Source organism: Carettochelys insculpta, chromosome 1 (genome assembly GCF_033958435.1).
Source record: "Carettochelys insculpta isolate YL-2023 chromosome 1, ASM3395843v1, whole genome shotgun sequence".
Classification (NCBI taxonomy): Eukaryota; Metazoa; Chordata; order Testudines; family Carettochelyidae; genus Carettochelys; species Carettochelys insculpta.
This window is the reverse complement of record NC_134137.1, coordinates 42195127-42214790: the sequence shown is the minus strand read 5'-3', so window position 1 is coordinate 42214790 and position 19664 is coordinate 42195127. Positions and strand designations below refer to the sequence as shown.

Sequence of the window (19664 nt, the reverse complement as noted above, 5' to 3'; positions counted from 1 at the left end):
GTGGGGGGGGGGGGGGGGGGGGGGCGGAAAGGTACCAAAGCCCACAGAGGCCTTTTTGATTTGTTTATTTCAAAAGCACTCAAAGTAAGATGCAGTCTGACATTACATATTGTTCTTAAAACAATTTACAAACTTCACTGAACTGACCCATTCAAATTTAAATTTAGCATACTTGATACATATTAGTATTTAACTGGCTTACCCCTTCTGCTTCAACGGCAATTCAAGTTTAAATATTGTAGCATCATTCACAACTGCCTTATATGCCTATAACGAAGTTAAAATAAGAGTATAAAACACTTAATTCAACTTTTTATAATGCATTCAAATACAAAACAATTCACATTCTTTTTTAATTAAAGTAACCCTCTAATCCAGGACCTTTACAACTCCAATATGATAGTAGGTTGCTTTTCAATGTTTGTCGTAGAAGCAGGCTAAGGTTTTCCTGATATTTTTATTTATTTTAATTCTTCTGTGCTCTACATTTCTGGGCCCATGAGTGATTTCCTCAATTCTTGCATGTCACTGACAGCCCTGGAAATGTATAGCATTGATGAATTAAAATCAATTGGTTCAACATTAAGAATGTCTTAGAAGCAGGTTAAAGATAACATATTGAAAAGCAGTCTTTGCTGAAGCCCTGATTCAGCAAGATACTTCAGAATGTGCTTAACTTTAAGCATATGAGTAGCTCCACTGAAGTCACAGGACTATTCAGAATCATATATACAACCTAGAGCATAATTCCCTATTGAATAAGGCATTTAGACAGTAAGCTCCTCTGCACAGTCAACATCTTCATAGATGTTGTTCAATGAAAACACCACCGGTGCCAGCTCTCATAGGATCCTTCGGGCACTACCACAACACAAATAATAAAAATCAGGTTACCAATTATCTTTAAAAGATGTTAACTGGCTTTGCATTCCACAAATTTATTAGCATAAGAGGCTTCAGGACTCATCAGTAAATGGTCAATGGGATTTTAGAGGCATTGTTTATTATAGATTTCAACAATTTAAAATAAATGAACACAGATCAGATAAATTAAAACATACCTTATCTCTTGCAGTAAGAAACCTCGGGTCATCTTGAAAAGCTTCTTTAACCAGCTTACTAAATCGATTAAATAATGTAAGCAATTGCTCTACATATTTCTCAGAATCCTAAAATCAAAGCAGCAATACAACAAAGCAAATGAAAACGAAAGCCAGTCTCCAAGGGAGGGGAAGATTACATACCTTATGTAGTAACTAAAGTTATGGGAGATGGTTGTCCATGCGATTGCTCTATTTTCACTATCTTGAACCCTGCACTTGTAATCACAGATTTGTGGCAGCAGTGCTCAACTGGAGCACAAATGGGCCATCACCATCTCTTGCCACTCCACACAGTCAACATAGCGGTGTGTGGCTAACAGTTGCTCGGTTCCTTTTTTACACCTGAAAATCTCCATAAAACTCTGAAGTAAAGGGAAGTAGGGAGATTAGCGGAGCAACCAAAGGGTGCTTCTCTTTGCCAAGGAGAGTCCCAGTGACGCTCCACCTCAGGTAACTATTGAGCATTGCCCCTCAATGGAAATGGACTGTTTCGGAGTTGCAGTATTGACGCTGGATAACACCACAAATCCAAAGTCACCATCTGATGCTGACTGTTGCTCTATAGCACAGTATTTTGTGAATGTATGGCCTGATGCCCAGGTTGTTGCTCTGCAACCATCTGTGGTGGGGATATTATGGAAAATGGCCACAGATGCTGCCTATGGTTTGCTAGAGTGTGTATGGACTCCCATTTGAGTGTGCAGGCTGCTCTTGTGGATGCATTGTGATAGCCATTTAGATAATGTCTGTTTTGAGATGTTTTAACCAACTGAGCATACTGTTGTGGAGACAAGCAGTCCAGTGATTTTCTGAATGTCTTTCTTCCCCCACAATGTAGAAAGCCAATGCTCTTCTGACATGCAGCATGCAGAGTGATGCCTCTCTTCCATTTGCATGTGGTTTTGGAAAGGGTAGGTAACTGTGGGCAAGAACTATCTTTAAGAAATGTTTTGTGTGTGAGAGGATTTGCCATTAAGACATCCAATTTTCCCACCCCTCTGGCAGACATGATGGTAATGGGGAAGTCTCCTTCAGATAAGTGGTGCAATGAGCAGATTGCAAGATATTCAAATGGCTTTCCAATAAAGTCTGCATAAGACAAGGTTGACGTCTCACATGGGTAAAGGGTTTTTTTTTTGGGGGGGTGGGGTGTTTTGTTTTTTATTGTGGAGTAGGTGTTGTCAATGCCCTTAAAAAAGCATTTCGTCATTGGGTTGGCAAATATAGTGGCTACATCCACACTGTCATGCTAAGATGTGATATTTGCCAAGCATACCTTGATGAAGCTCATGAAGAGCCTCAAATTTTTAAGTTCCAGTATGTATTCTAGGACCCTTGGCAGAGGGAAAAATGTTAGTAGGATGTGTTCATCTTGACACCAAGTGCTGAATTGTTTCCACTTATGGACATGTGTTTCTGGTCCTCATTCAATGTGTGTGTCTATGCTTCATCCAAACAGGTCTCCTTGACCCTCACTCAGCCATGGAGTAACCAAGCCTTCAGGTGGAATCCTGAGCGGTTAGAATGGTGGACCAGTCCTGCTTCTTGTGATGAGGTATGGAGGGAAGGGTTCGAGGTGTGCTTAGAAGACACAAACGTGTCTGGACCATGTAGGCACTATAAGGATTAACTTGTACTAGTATCTCTTAGGCTTGGGTATGACACAGATTAAGAGAAGGGTTGGAGGGAATGCGTACATTAATGCATCCCATTTGATGAGGAAAGTGTCACCCAGGGAATCATGTCTCAGTCAATCCTGGAGCAACACTGTGAGCACTTCATGTTCTGCGCCATTGAAAAGAGATCTATGACAGGAAATCCCCATAATTTCATTACTATTTTTAAAACTCTAGAATCCACTTCCCACTTATGACTGTAAAGTCCCTGCTTTGTGTGTCTACTATTGTATTTTGACATCCTGGAAAATAGGATGCTGATATGTGGATGTTTTTACTGATACACAATTCCACCATATTCTGTGCATAGGAATTCTGATTGTGCACTCCTGGTGATTTATGTAGTGTGTAGTATTTGTCTGAGGATCCTGGATGGTTTTGCTTTTGGTAAGATGTATAAAGTAGTTGCATGCATTACAAGCTGCCCTTAGTTTTAACAGCTGTATGTATAAAGTTGAACTCCAGTGGGGAACACTGGCCTTGGACTATGTTAAGTAAGTGTGCTCCATGGTGTTTATCGTTGCCAGAGTGCTTTGCAGAAGTGTGACTCCTGTGCAGAAGTTTCTTAGCTGTATCCATTATTTCAGCAAGTCTTTTATATTCCCTGACATCATGAAATGTCTGCTTATGGCAGGGGTCTGCAACCAAAATGGCCAGAAGGGCCATCTTTTCAAATTCAGTTACAAAATCAATACTTCAGGAGCCACAGTGCATGTGAATGAGACAGTCCTTGATAAATAACTTCAAACCATACTTTTGTCATCCCTATTTTAAGAACAGTGCACACACGATGATTTGTACCAGTTAGAAAGTTAAGTTACTCCTATCTTCAGACTTTACCTACTTCAGCCCCCAAATCCGTTTCCCTCCCCGCCTCCACATCCCCAGGCTTAACTCTTCAGTCCCAAGCTCCCAGGCATAACCCCTCTTATAGCCACCCCCCTCTCCCCATATCCAGGCTTAACTCCTATCAGCCCCAAATTCACCCACACTCATCCCCAGGATTTACCTGCCCAAGCTCGTCAATGAGCTCTGCGCACTGCTGCTGCTCCCACCTGCCGCCTCCTTAAAAAGCCACAGTCACAGACCCCTGACTTAGGCTGTGTCTGAATGCACATTGTTCTAAACCAGGATTGTAGATATATGTGTTTGCTGCCATATGTGCCAATAGTTGGAAGCATGTTCTGGCAGATAGCTGTGGAGTATTTGCTACCATTGAAATTAAGGCCATGAGTGTAATAGACCTTTGCTTTTGAACAATCAAGATAAACTCAGATTAACTCCAATTTTAGGACTTTTGCTTATATGTAACCCTAAATTTAGAGAAAGGGTTATGGTCTGTATAGTGTTTATTACTTCATGCTATATGCTGGTGCCCTATGAAACAGTTCTCCAGGATTCAGTGTCTGCAGAGGTGCACTATAATCACCGCTAATACTTTGGAGAAAACTCTGGGGGCACTCAACAGGCCAAAGGACAGAGCTTTGTATTGAAAAAGCTGTTTTTCTGGCATGAACCTTAGTAATTCCTTGTGTGATGGATGAATGGTGATATGGAGATAGAGGGGTTGAGAGCCAATCCTCCTTTTCTAATGCTGGCATTATGACTGACACCATGAACATACTGAAATTTTAGATTTTTACAAATTTGTTCTATTTCTTTAGATCTAGTATCAGTCTCCTTCCACCTCTCTCTTTCTGCACGAGAAAGTAATCTGAATAGAACCCTTTTCCTGTGCTGCACTGGTACTTGTTCCACTGCACTTATGTGAAGATGATCTAATTCTTGATGTACCAGGGAGTCATGAAAAGGGTCTCTGAAGAGGGACAGTGAGGGATGGTAAACGGGACAGAGATAAAGGGAATGAAGTAACCAATTTTGATCATTTCTAAATGATGATGCACCAAATTTGATGAAAAGATGACAAATCAATCTCCAAATGGTCAGGTAAGAGTGTCTGTTTCTACCATTAGATTGTGTGGTTGTCTTGTTCCTTCAACCCCACATTCAAAATTGCTGCCTAGTGTTGGGATAGCAAAGGTTGGTATAGAACATCTGTTTGCTGTTGTTTGTGACACTAGTCATACTATGCTGGGCATATTGTGGTGAGTGGAATCTCTAATTAAAATATGTGCCATATTTCTTATTTGCAGGTGTGTAGAAAACACAGGGATTTCAAAGTTGCCCTTGACTATTGTAGGGTATGGAAAGACTCATCTGTTTTGGCCACATATAATTTTGGGCCTTCAAAGGGAAAAATCTTTGACTGAGGCTGAACCTCACTGGGACACCTCAAGTGATGGAGCCAAGACACACCACCACCACCACCACAGAAGTCATAATGAACCATGCAGCTATGCTGTCCAAGTCAAGAGAAGCCTGTAAAGCTTGCAGAGCAATGAGATGCCTTTCAGTGATATTAGCTTTAAATTGTTTTTTTTTAAATCATCAAGCAGCCTATCAATCAACTGCCATTTCTGAAAAGATACTGTGTACGTATTATGCCATTAGGGCAACATAATTAGCTATGCAGAACTGAAGTCTCACGGGGAAACAGGCCTTGGGGATGCCACGGTGGAAGGTTTCACTTCACTCTATGCAGATCCATTTCAACTTGACCTCATGTGTTCTTTCACTGTCCAAGCTTAGCTGGAGACTCATGGCTTTTCTTGCCCTGGCCTTGAGATTCCAGCAACATGGGAACTTCTGAGTAAATTGTGTGTCCCACCAAGGCAGGAAACACTGTGTGAGACCATCAGAAACCAGGACTGACAGTCCGCAAGTCAGACAGCATTTGAAGCCTAGCAATTTTGGCATACCTGAGACAATCTAATTCTCCCCCACCCACTCGAAAAAAGCGATGACATTAATTTTATGCGAGGCTAAATCTATCTTCCTATTGAGGGGGACAAGGAAAAAAGATTACGTATAAAGGGTAGAATACCTAACTACTGCTTACACAAACAATTATGAACTATGAATTATCTAAAAGCTAACCTTACCTAAGGTAAGAGAAGGCACTTCAGGTTGCTCTAACTCATGCCGAAAGCAAGAGAGACACAGTTAGTCAAACATCGCTCTTTAAATGTCTGGAGTGGCGCGAGATGGCCATGGCATGTGTATAGCCCAACTGGGCACTTCCACCACAGATCTCCGATTATAAGCACAGGGCACCAAGACGCCTAAAGTGGAGCACCCACAGAAAAACAGTACGTGATCATGTAAAGACCATCAGAAACTGGAGGCTAGCATAAAATACATGCATATGTAATGCACGAGTAGACAGTATCAACTATGTTTTCCTGACTGTAGTTCACTGACTTCGCAATTTTACTATAGTTTGTTGTCTGAAATTTCCTACTTAAAAATATGTACTCATACTATGAGTGTTAAAACTCATGATAAATGCCAAATCAAATCAGTTTTTGTGAGACAAGAGGGACATCTATGCCCAGGAGGCAAGGAAGTATCAATCCTCTCCTGTGCAGGTACAGCTACTTAAAAATCCAACCCAACAAACTAAGATTTTTAAAAGATCTTTAAAATATATTTTCTTTTCTTGCTCTTTAAAAAAATATTGTTTTTTGAAACTCCAGAAAAAAAAATATTCCTCAGTTCAGGATAAGCACACTAAATGTTAATCTCAAAAGGTAAAAGGTTGAGAAAGTTATAAGCCAACAAAAAAATCTGTTATAATTAAATTGCTAATAGAACTAACTATAGGGATAGCAATGCACTCCCTCTACATTTATCATCTGCACAGTTTCTTTACATTACAAAAAACTGAAACCATACATAAAATCATAAAAGTTCAAACATACAAGAAGATTCAGGTACAAAATTTCTTTTAAGAGGTTTAAATTCTCATCTCAAACAATGAAAAAGTTAGTGTTTGTATATATCTATCTATCTATCGCATGTAAGTGTAAAAATATTTTTTTAAAATGTAACAACTGGTAATCCCACTACCTTTTTGAGGAGGGAGAGGGGGAAGGGCATGAGTGCTTTTTTTTCCTTTGCAAGAGGTTCTTACTGACTACGCTCCCAAGAGTGTATACTTACAGTAGTAATAGTTTCAGCAGCTGCTACCATATCTGCTAGTCCAGCACTAACAATATGCTCTTCCAGGTCTTTTAACATGGGCTCTATACCATTTGGAACTTTATCCATAAGTGAAAACATTAGATGCAACTCTGAAAGACACAAAATACTGATGAAACCACTAGTCCTTCCACATGCAAAAAACAGACAATGCTTTAAATAAATATTGTATATGGTCTGTTCATATTAATATCTGAAATAAGACATAAAAGTCACAAAAATAACACAGTAAGGTATCTCAATAACATCCCCTCTAATAGTTTTAAAATTAATATTACTGAAACATCTTCAAAATGTGAACTCCACAAGCAAAGGATGCTTCTCTTTCAGACCTTAGTAGGTTAGAGAATAAAAACTTTTCTGTATTCACCAGTAAAAAACCAAGTCTATAACAAATCACAGGCAACCTGGACCAAGTTAACTTATACGTATCATCCACACCTTTTATTAGTGTTTGATTTATTTTCCTTTTTACTAGATTACTTGTACATATACATACACAATCCAAGATCGAAATAAATGCATCTTATCTCAGAAGCAATTCTTGTCCCTGCTTCCCATTTTTGTGCCATTTTGTTAATGGAGTAGTAGTTTGGAATACAACCAGAACTCCCTCCTCCCACCTTTTGACATTCATTCACACTCTTCCTCTCCAGTTGCCCCAACTTTTCTAGTAAAAATGCATCTCAGAGTGAGAAACCTATGACCGCAAAGGAGTGAAAGTGACCAAGGATACAAAACTGGTAACTGACACACAGGAAGGGTGATATTGTTTTGGTCCTGTTGCATGTCCCCCCACCCCAAAAAAAAAAAATCTATGGCCAAGGATTCTTAGATCCCCATTTTCTGAATCAGTAAGCTCTCTAGTTTTTCCTTCCCACTGCATCCGCAAGGAGAGTAACAAAGGCATCTCCAACCTTTATTTTCAGGGAAAAAATAAAGAATCTGTAAGCAAGATGTAATGCACTACACCTGAGATTCTCAGAAAGAATGCAGATAAAATGGTAAGTAGGTTTGAATTTGTTTTGAATTTACAAAGAGTATTAACTTTGGTTTGACTAAAATTATTGTAAATATATAACTCTCTGATTGCACCTACCCGAGCTCTCCTCCACTAACCCATCAATTGTTCCCTGCACCAGGAGAAGCTGTTTGGGAAATGCTGGAGAATGTTACGTGCACTGGGAAGGCACATTTGAGTGTTAGGGAATGTGTATGCTGGGAGAGAGTATTTGGGGGATATGGGAAGGGTACCTGCAGCTTCACTCTTCAGTGAGGGATGTAGCGCCAGCCCCTCCCAGTGGGCTTCTCCTTTTTCCCTAAGGTGGGGAGTTGGGGCCTGACTCTGAGGCCCTGCAGGGGAGCAAACAGTTCAGCCAAGAAGCACTTGGCAGCTTTGCTTCCCTAGTGAGCCGGGTGGCCTAGTTACCTGCTTGCCCTGCTCAGCGAGCAGGAATGCCAGTGTCTGCTTGTTCACCCACATGGCCCACTCACCCCATCCCTGAGCTGCTGCTGGCTGTTGCAGGATAAAACTGACACACAAGCAGCTGCCCACGATGCACTGTGCCCTACAGTCTGTCCCAGCCATCCAACTTGCTCATGAGGGCCTTGTATAACTTGCGCCCCAGCTCATCTTCAGACCGTTTGATCTTTAAAGTCTACTCAAACATCTTTGGGGGTCCAGATTTGGCCCACATCCCTGGCTGACAATACAAAATGACAAAATATGGGGGTGGGGGCAGGGGGTGGAAATACATTATAGGCATGGTTGCATCTTTTGAATGAAAATTCTGCTATTTCCATCTACTTTCTTAACCCAGCCATCAAACGACTGATTTATTATAGTCAAAAGGAAACAGGGGAGTTTTGAAGAAGGATCTGAAAGAGATGGTAGTGGCCATACACACCAATTCAAGAAAAAGCACAGAAAACTATCATGTAAAGATGTTGTTGTAGCCATGTTGGTACAAGGACATTACAAGACAAAGTAGGTGAAGTAACATCTTTTATTGGACCTCATCCACCTCTAGCATGGAAAAAGACACAGGTACTCCTTTGGGGACTGAACATTATACTGTTACAAGCAGAAATGACCTGTGTCTGGCAATGGGGGCATAAGGGGGGCAGCCTTTTTTGAGAAAGGGATACTTTATTTAAAAAAACTGAGGAACATTTGTATATAAAAAAACACTTACCTACCTTTTGCAACTTTTGTTCTTTTAGATGTGTTGTTTATGTCTATTCCAACAGGTGTGTGCATGCCACATGCACAGAGAATTTTTCCCCTGAGGGTTACCTGTCAGGTTAGCTATGGAGCCCCGGCATAGGGTTGCCCATCAGGTTGGCTATGAAGCCCCGGTATAGCGCCTCTGAGGCGTGATAAGATGCTGCTGACCCCTCACCCTCTCAAAAAAGACTTGAGTTAATTTACAAAATGGTTTTGTGTTTCTAATGTAAAATACTAGGGCAGGTCTGACATCCAGTGAGTGGAGGTCCCTTCCTCTATCATTGGCATGGGGTTTAGGAAAGAACTGGCAAAAATATGCCCTGGTTTATATGAAAATGGTAAACCATCTTAGGCAGAAATACCAAGGTGAGGCTGTTATATTTTGTCTTTGAAGACGACACTATGTGGTGGTTCTGAAGTGAGAGCCCGGAGCTCAGAGGCTATGGTCACCAAAAAGGTCACCTTCCAGGAAAGATACAACAATGGGCAGGTCACTAGGAGCTCAAATGTGGGACCCATGAGAGAGAGAACCAGGTTCGGGTCCCTTGAGGGTATGAGGTCCTTGACCTCATAGTACAACCTGCCCAGACCTTTTAGAAACCTCCCAATCATAAATTTTCCAAACACTGATTCAGCGCCTTCCCATAGGTGGAAAGTGGAGATGGCTGCCAGATAGAATCTAACAGATGAAATAGCTATGCCCTGGTGCTTCAGGTGCAATAGGTAATTCAGCACTGGGAAGACAGGGGCTTGCTGTGGAAGGACCCCCTGCTGAACAGACAAGAGTGAAAACCATTTCTACTTTCCCATGTATGTTGCCTGGGTAGAAGGCTTACAGTTACCCATGAGCACCTCATGGAGTAGGTCCAAGCACTACAAGAAGTCCTGTGGCACCTTATAGACTAACAGACATACTGGAGCATAAGCATTTGTGAGCAAAGACCCACTTTGTCAGATGCAAGTGGGTTCATGCTCTCTGTCCACTAAAGAGTGGCATCTGCTGGGAGTGACCAATGGCATGTCTCAGAGCACCAACACCTCCAATGTGGTATGAGAGGGGGGGTCCTTGAGCTTGGTGGTAGGCCCACAGAGTTCAAAGGGGCCAGTGGACTGGTGTTTGCTACTGATACTGCCAGAGTGACACCGATGTTAGTGAATCCCAAGGGCTATGGTGCCAGGAGCAGTGCCTGCTCCTCCTCAAAGCTGAAGACTATGTAAGAATGGCCATTACTGGGTCAGACCAAAGGTCCATCTAGCCCAGCATCCTGTATGCCAACAGTGGCCAGTGCCAGGTGTCCGAGAGGGGCTGGACCAAAGATAATGATCATGCGACTTGTCTCCTGCCATCCATCTCCAGCCTCTAACAAACAAAGGACAGAGACACCATTCCTACCCTCTGGCTAATAGCCTTTTATGGACCTAACATCCATGAATTTATCTAGCTCTTCTTTGAACTCTCTTGGGCTGTGTCTACACGTGCCCCAAACTTCGAAATGGCCATGCAAATGGCCATTTCGAAGTTTACTAATGAAGCGCTGAAATGCATATTCAGCGCTTCATTAGCATGCGGGCGGCAGCGGCGCTTCGAAATTGACGAGCCTTGCCGCCGCGCGGCACGTCCAGACGGGGCTCCTTTTCGAAAGGGCCCCGCCTACTTCGAAGTCCCCTTATTCCCATGAGCTCATGGGAATAAGGGGACTTCAAAGAAGGTGGCGTCCTTTCGAAAAGGAGCCCCGTCTGGACGCGCCGCGCGGCGGCAAGGCTCGTCAATTTCGAAGCGCTGCTGCCGCCCGCATGCTAATGAAGCGCTGAATATGCATTTCAGCGCTTCATTAGTAATCTTCGAAATGGCCATTTGCATGGCCATTTCGAAGTTTGGGGCACGTGTAGACACAGCCTTATAGTCCTAGCCTTCACAGTCTCCTCTGGCAAAGAGTTCCACTGGTTGACTGGGCACTGTGTGAAAAAGAACTTTATTAGTTTTAAACCTTTTACCCATTAATTTCATTTGGTGTTCTCTAGTTTTTATATATATATTATATTACTCCTCCCCTGGAGCCCAAAAAAGTGGTCAGACCATGACTTTGGCAGAGTTGAAGTGATATTGATCAGCAATGCATCATTGTGGGCATGGGCATTCCCTTGTGTTGGCCCACTCATGATACTGATGGTGCCAAGGAGGATGTTGGGGATGGTGCCAACCACTACGCAGGAGCTGGGGTCCCTGCTTAAGCATAAGAACGGGCATACTGGGTCAGACCAAAGATCCATCCAGCCCGGTATCCTGTCTGCCAACAGTGGCCAGTGCCAGGTACCCCAGAGGAGGTGAACCGAAGACAACGATCAAGTGATTTGTCTCCTGCCATCTGTCTCCAGCCTTTGACTAAAGGCTAAGGGCACCATACTTTACCCTTGGCTAATAGCCATTTATGGACCTAATCTCCAAAAATTTATCAAGCTCTTTTTTAAACTCTGTTAGAGTGCTGGCCTTCACAGCCTCCTCCAGCAAGGAGTTCCACAGGTTGACTGTGCGCTGTGTGAAGAAGTTTTCTTTTATTAGTGTTGAACCTACTACCCATTAATTTCATTTGGTGTCCTCTAGTTCTTATATTATGGGAACAACTAAATAACTTTTCAATATTCACTTTCTCCACACCATTCACGATTTTATATACCTCTATCATACTGCCCCTCAATCTCCTCTTTTCTAGACTGAAAAGTCCCAGTCTCTCTAGCCTCTCCTCATATGGGACCCCTTCCAAACCCTTGATCATTTTAGTTGCCCTTTTCTGAACTTTTTCTAATGCCAGTATATCTTTTTTGAGGTGAGGAGACCACATCTGCATGCAGTACTCAAGATGTGGGCGTACCATAGTTTTATATAGGGGAAGTATGGTATTCTTCGTCTTATTCTCTATCCCTTTTTTAATAATTCCTAACATCCTATTTGCTTTACTGACTACCACTGCACACTGCGTGGATGTTTTCAGAGAACTATCCACTATAATTCCAAGATCCCTTTCCTGATCTGCTGTAGCTAAATTTGCCCCCATCACATTGTATGTATAATTGGGGTTATTTTTCCCAATGTGCATTACCTTACACTTACCCACACTAAATTTCGTTTGCCATTTTGCTGCCCAATCACTCCGTTTGCTGAGATCTTTTTGAAGTTCTTCACAATCTACTTTGGTTTTGACTATCCTGAACAGCTTTGTATCATCTGCAAACTTCACCACCTCACTGCTTACTCCTTTCTCTAGATCATTGATGAACAAGTTGAACAGGATTGGTCCCAGGACTGACCCTTGGGGAACACCACTAGTTACCCCCCTCCATTGTGAAAATTTACCATTTATTCCAACCCTTTATTCCAACGACAACCATGCGTTTGTGTCTGATCTGGCAATGGCCCTGACATTGTGGAGATCAAGTCTCTAGCGGCCTCAAAGATCAAGAGCAGAGAGAGAGCCAACTCCTCTGCCAAGTCCTCTTGAACCAGGGAGACAAGGAGCAACAGACTCGATGAGCACTGCAGTTGATGGTGCCAGACTTACTCCCAGACTTACAGTGCACCCTATTGGTGCCCTTATGAGGATGCTTGGGCGGAGAGCGTCCTCTATACACCCTCTTCTTATTACGTGGTACTAGGGTAGGTGTTCAAACTCGCTTACAGAAGCAGCGGTGCTGGTGGTCCTTCAAGGCCTCATTGTGTGGCAATGAGGGGTCCCACAATGAAGCCAGTGCGCTGCTTACCCCCTGAGCTGGTATCCACTCTAGCATGGGTTGAGGATATAGAGCTGCCTGCACAAACGGGAGCTTCAGGTGGCAGTCCCTTTACTTTTTAGTGCAAGGCCTAAAGCTCCTGGTACCACAAAGGGAAAACTTCTCTGACAATTATGCAATGGAGAAGGCATTAACACGTACTGGAATGCACATGAGCAACTACTGGAATTAGAATATTCAGTTCTAACCCGGCATTTCAGAACATACTTAACCTTAAGACTCTCTCATATTCACATAGTTACAAAAAGTCAACAAATTTGGTTGCAGAATGGTATGCTTTTAAAAAAGTAACTATACTGATTTCCATTTCTGTCATTTCCCCTACTTCATTTCTGATATTTTAATATCTATTGTCTTGAATGGCCAGCAGCTCAGCACCTTCATGTGTGCGTCCTATTTGACTCACAATACCCTCAAATTCTCTAGAAGCAAATGCTTCAAGCCACCTTTTAAATGGCATATGGCATGAATGTTGGCTGTAAACACAGATGAAAGACATACAGATGTGCTTTACACACTGACCAGTACATTCTTCCAAATGCTGGTCCTGCACTAGAACTAGAAATTAAAACACTCAACTCCTTCCCTGCTTTCAAAAGTAATACTTTGATGAAGTGGGAAGACTCTCAAAGAAAGTGTCTTTATATCTAAATTCTCGAATGCAATGCTTTGAAAAAGGGCCACAAATTTCATCAAAAATGGAGAAAAGAGGTTTCTTGCAAAAGGAAAGACAATAAATGTGTATAAAAAAATCCATAGCCACAATCTGCCCTTCATGAAAACAAGGAGTTATCCACTCAGTCAAACTGGCATACCTAAAAGGTACAGAGTATAAACACATTTACCAGATGTATTAGTGGATGTTGGTGCATGGCAATATATATTTTTTGTGGAACGAAAAGGGTACACTTAGTGTATGTAGTACGCTTTCTATTTTAAAAAACAGTACAAACAGTACTGTTAAAGTTATTTTATTATTGTTTTGTAACAACAATTTCTTTTTTTAAATCTAGCTGATCCTGAGATCATGCTGCCATCATTTTAAGCTTTACTTACTTTCTGTTTCATTTCGTTTGATCATTCCTTGGCATTCAGCTAAAATGGTCTCTTTAAATGATGTCACCAGGGCATTCACACAGCACTCCATAAGCTGAAATGTGTTAACAAATGTAGTTAGCTTATTACAATCCTTGGAGCTTCACAGTTTATTTCATTTCTCTCAAGTTTAGGTTCAGTATAAATACTAGCCAATCCTCTTTCACTACATTTCAGTAAAATTACTCATAGTGTAATAACTTCCGTATTAAGTACAGCCCATGAGCATGAAATAAGTCAGTCCATGTGTATTTTTCTTTAAAGCACATTGTAGGGGTAATGATGTGAATACTTTAATATTTTCATGGCCTCTTCCTCACAAGAGGGGACCAGTTTTGGAACAAAAGCTACTTATTTAGTTTCTAGATGCATTTCCAACAGTCAATAATAGTTCTCATTCCCATGTACCACATCTGACCTTACTTAATTTGCTTTGAACAAAGCCTAATGATAATTCTAGCAGAGAAATTATTTCTACATTCAAGAGATTGGCAGGTAAGAGACAGTTTTATATACTGCTTACCATTCACATTACCCAGGAATGCCCCGCTCATGACGTAATGCAGAATGAGACCAGACAAAGCGTGGCCACTAAAATAGCCTTGTTTACTGTATGAATTTCAGCAAAGGCTGCACTTACTCTCCCTGAAGTTTCAAACAAAGTGTTTTTCACTTTCCTTCTTAAGCTGTTGGGTGAGCATTGGTAAACAGATGTACGTTCCACCAGAGACAGTTACATTTTACTCATGGAGGGAGGGAATTTAATCATTTATCCATTGTGAAGTATTTGATGATTTTCATGTGATAAACAGTGAAATTTTCCAGATTTGAAAATTGGCACTAAATAACTTTCTACATACGAAGATTGACTGTCTACGTCCCATATCACTGTAATCCACCAAGTGCAATATAAATTGCGCTAGCTTACATTTAAAAAGGCAAGCCCATTCAAAGTCCAATAATCAAGTACTGAATCTAAAAACAGCAGAGTTGCAAGTAAAAAACTATGTACTTTTAGTAAATGTTCCACAGAGTGTTTAGTAAGACTCCAAACTACCAAGAAGGACAATGGTCCCCAAACTTTTTTACCTCATACCCCCTTTAACCTTTCCCAGTACCTCCTGCAGTCAGAAAAGGGGCAGTACTTCTAGGAAGGGAAAAACAGACAAGGATAAGAGGGCTGAGGGCTGGAACAACACTGGGGCCAGCAGGCAGGATGAGGGCAGAAGCAGAGCTGGGTGGTACTCTCTTCCAGGAGCCTCCTGTGGTGGCTGGCCTGTGCTGTTCAACTGTTCTTCCATGTGCCCCAGGAGGGTTCATCCCACATTTTGCGAGCCTTTGAAGGCGGCCCTATTGATTTTTTGTGAGAGTGTGTTTTATAAAAATGAAACTAAAAGTAAAAACAAGCCTTATGGTAGGTTATATCTTCTGACTACAATTAAGTATTACAATAAAAATGCAAGATAGGTTATGACGAAAACTGACATCAGAACCCTTTATTGCTATCAAAAGAGAGAGCATGATTTTACTACATATATAACTAACTTTTGAAACTTACCGCTTCTACAGAGTTACATTCACGCCTTGTCTCTAGATATCTTAATGCTCTTTTCTCTTCTTCTTTTAATTTAGCATCTGCCTGTGCAGAAGCAGAACAGCAATCATTTTAAGTACTAACACCAAGAAAACAATTGTCATCATATGGCTGTCTTTTTACTTACATATTTCATATAGTTCTGTACTCCATTCTGTTGTAAATAAGAAGGCGCTTGTGTTCTATAAAATCTCTCTGTTGAATCCAAATACGCCTTCTCAAAGTTATCCCGGTAAATCTGAAGTTTATCTTCAGGATTAGAACAAAGGTTAACTGCAAAGAGAAAAGGATAGATTTATTCTCATTTTCGTGCTTTTAATGTGTCTAGAAAACAATAGTTTTTCTTGTTATTTTTTCTTCTTTTGAAGACACTGAAGATATTTCTACACAGCAGAGAAAAACCTGCAACTGGTGCTTTCTGATTCTGGCTCAGGTGGTTTCATTGCTATGTAGATGCTCTGGCTGGAGCCCAAGCTCTAGAATTGGACAGCACTGCCAGATGCAACATTTTTAGAGGGGTCTCTTTGGAACAATAAGGGCTAAATCTATGTTTAAATGCAAGTTTCAATTTTGCACAAATTTGTCAGTAGGCTCCTCATCTTGCCATTGGCATGTGCATTTACCTCAATGATGATAAAAATACACGAGGAGGCCCATATCAATAGGCACTCTTTGGCACCATCTTTTTGAAAAGGTTATGAAAAAGAACTATGAAGTAGGAAGGAAGATGCAGCTGAGATCACATTACACAAAAAACATACCATATGATTCTCTAACTCCAATAACGAGTTGAGAGTCAAAAGCTTCTCCCAGTCTTTCAGCATGGACCAGCTTCATTGCACTGTCTTGAAGTCGATTCTTTATATTTGAAAATATGGACTCATTCCAAGTGTCTAACATGAGCTAAACAACGTGGAAGAGAAAGAGAATCAGTCAGTCAAAGCGTTGGGCAGAACTTCAAGTTTAGGGCATGTTTACATACGTACTTACCACACAACAAGCTGAAGTGTAAATCTAGACTGCTGAAGCATGCTATGCACTAACTGTTTACGTGAACCCTGCTGATGTGCACTACAAGTTCCCGAGTGAGCACTGACATACTAAAGGATGTAACAGGTCTCCCAAACAAAGGTGTTAACTTTGGTGCTAAATGTCCAGCAGTGGTCCAGTAGTTGCCATGCCCAAAGGCTTACGCAGAAAAATTATGATGAAATAGCACATGGTAAGTGAGCAAAGGTAATTGTTGGATTGCCTTAGATGGACATGACAGATTAAGCTACTAACAGCCAATGCTTTGTGATCACTTAATTCAGTGAACACAAAGTAAAAACAGTCAAAAAAGTTACCTGGCTATTGCAACGAGCAGCTTTAGTTAATGATGTTGCCCCCATTTAAATATAGTTATCACTAGGATAAGAGTATTATTGTACTTTTATTAGACGACTATCCCTTCAGTTGGTTCAGGTAAGCATGAATACTTCTAAGTTTTTTTTTGTGCCACACCTCAAGGTCAGACCAATATGTTGCATCTGAACACTGAAAACCTTTTGGAGGAAGTCATATCTGTACAGTGCCAAGCACTGCAAGCCATTCGATAATTCTATAATTATGAAGCATATGCTGGTCATTTTAAAATCAGTTCTTCTATGGAAATTTTTCCTTATAAATCCTGGTTCTTTTCTTTCTATCAAAGAGAACGTCTAACATTTCATATTCTAAGCCCTGACTATCTTAATGTATAGTATCTCTGTCCTATATATTAACTGGTATTTTGTTAAGTTTTTAAGTGTACCAACTGTTCACCTGAGATTCCAGTTTTGATTTTCACCCTCATTAGTGTAAAAGGTATTGAATCAACTTTCTTTTTGAAAGAAGACTATTCACAATCATATCTTTTAGTGTCTCCAATACTAATTTCTAGGAGGCTAATTGTTTTGCAAGTTTGGTAAAGAATATAATTCCATCTCATAATTTATCATGGCATCTAACAAAATGCAGGTGAGCATTTGGAAAATGTAAGGGGCATAAAGACATCTTTCAGCCTGAACCTCTCTATGAAACCAAATTCTGCCCTTCGGTGTTGCTCCAACTTCAGTGTCTGTTTTTAAAACATGCTAGACTCACACCTGTTGGACTTGGTAATTTTTGAGTGTCATTTAAAAAAAACAAACACAAAAGACAAAAACAAAAAAAACCTTTTCTTAAGTTGTGTCCCTTGAGTTTAGTTCTTTTATATTTAAAAATATATTAAAATGAAGATCTCAAAATAGAGAGTAAAATGTGTACGCTACAGTTACGTTTCTTTTAAAATTTCACTTCAGAATAGATAGGTGAAACATTTAACTTTGTATTATGTTGTACAAGGATTCAAGCATACAAGAACTCATGACTTAACAGGACAATGGATTGTCACCTCTTGGAACAGCAGAACCACCACCAAGCATTTATTCACTTTGATTCTTGAACACCTGGACGCCAGCAAAGCTAGGGATCTCTATGAGATCTCATCACACTGAACCATCAAACTCTAAAGGATTTGTAGTAATGATAAGATGTGCAGTAGGTATACACATCTGAGATTTTAGTCAAATGTGTCCAAACAACATTTAAATGCAGAAGCCACAGGGCAGTTATGTTTTTGGACTGCTACTCAAAACAACATGATTCATTTTAAGAGCTCTTAACATTTATGATCATAATTCAAGCATTCAAAAAAGCAGTCTTCTGACTTACAATTTTCAAAGTAACAGTGCTACAAGAGATGTACTGAAAATGGAGATGAGCAAGATCTCCATACACTTTAAATTGCATAAAAAAACCAATACGAATTCCAGAGAAACAAGTTAATAGACACTTAAAACACATGATCTGCATTATCTTGACCAATAACAACAAAAAGGAGTAATCAGCATGTACCTCAAGTAACTGTTACTTTATACTAATAACCTTCTCCATTCGGATGACAGATGAGATGTCTTATGTACAAGGTTGTGCCTTTCAAATCCAGGACACACTCCTACAGCAACAATTATGAGCTAGGATCCAGCAGCCCAGACAGAGCCCTGACGCCTGCCTTGGGACAGCTTAGGGCTGGGAACTGGAGATGGAGGCCCATGGCAGCCCTGAGAATCAAGGGACCAGGGCTGGGGCCCTTTGGAACCCAGTTTGGGGCCGGAGTCCCTGGAGAGTGGGAGGCTGGGGACACAACAGCCCTGGGAGCGCCGTGAGTTATATTTCTCCAGCTCCTTGCTAAATACTGACTAAAGCTTCATCTGTAACACATTATTACTGTGCCTTAATGGGTCAGTAAATGTAAACTCACTGACCTGTAGCATCTCAGGCTACAAAAGGAGCAAGATCAGAAGTATTTTTTTTTTTTGTTAAATTAGCCATTTTATGGAGATCTATAACTATTTTTAAAAAAACAGAGAGGAAACGGTCAGAGTTAAGGAAATATTCAGTAAGTGGAAAAGGAAAACCATGGGAAGTAAAAGTTGCAAGGTGATTTAAGTAAATTGATACCCCCAGTTGTGTGAGGTTATTGCAATTTCATCTTTCACTATTGAACACAATCAGTATTATAAAACTAAATCTTTTAACGTTCTGTCACAAAACTCTGATTGGGAAGCGTCACTTACCTTTCGAACAATACTGTCTTCAACGTTGGATTTTTTGTTGCTGCCCTGCTTACCCATCAAAGTTATTTCTAGTTGACAAAATGGTTTGGGCAAGATATCACATTGTGTAAAGAACTTGCGCCATTCCACTATGTATGCTTTTAGTAAAGCTGTATCATCTTGATGACTCAGTACTCTCTGGAAGAAAAGAGCAGCTCATTTGTATACAAATTTTTACATAAACAACAAATGGCTTTGTCTACATGATAAAAATATTTTGGTATAACCTCAGGTTTGAATTTAAGGCAATATTATCCCCCATGTAACCATTCTGATCGAATGCCTTTTTTGGATTAGATTATGTTGCGTGAGACGAAGTTTGGATTTTCTTGATTTTATTTATTCTTCTGCCAGAATAAATGCCCACATGGGGGCTATATATTTTCTACCTTACCTGCACTAGGA

The 19664-nt window shown here is 40.7% G+C and overlaps 1 protein-coding gene across 1 annotated transcript in view; it reads right to left on the bottom strand.

Moving 5' to 3' along the window:
- The window catches only part of CUL5 (cullin 5), an 85115-nt gene that overhangs the window by 26121 nt on the left and 39330 nt on the right, over nt 1-19664 (bottom strand). Inside the window, exons 4-11 of the mRNA XM_074984850.1 lie at nt 19221-19397; nt 16344-16485; nt 15710-15855; nt 15547-15627; nt 13950-14043; nt 6842-6972; nt 1062-1169; nt 203-267 (exon numbers count right to left, since the gene is read on the bottom strand). Coding sequence (XP_074840951.1) covers nt 203-267; nt 1062-1169; nt 6842-6972; nt 13950-14043; nt 15547-15627; nt 15710-15855; nt 16344-16485; nt 19221-19397 — 944 coding nt within the window. The remainder of the gene's footprint in view (nt 1-202; nt 268-1061; nt 1170-6841; nt 6973-13949; nt 14044-15546; nt 15628-15709; nt 15856-16343; nt 16486-19220; nt 19398-19664) is intronic.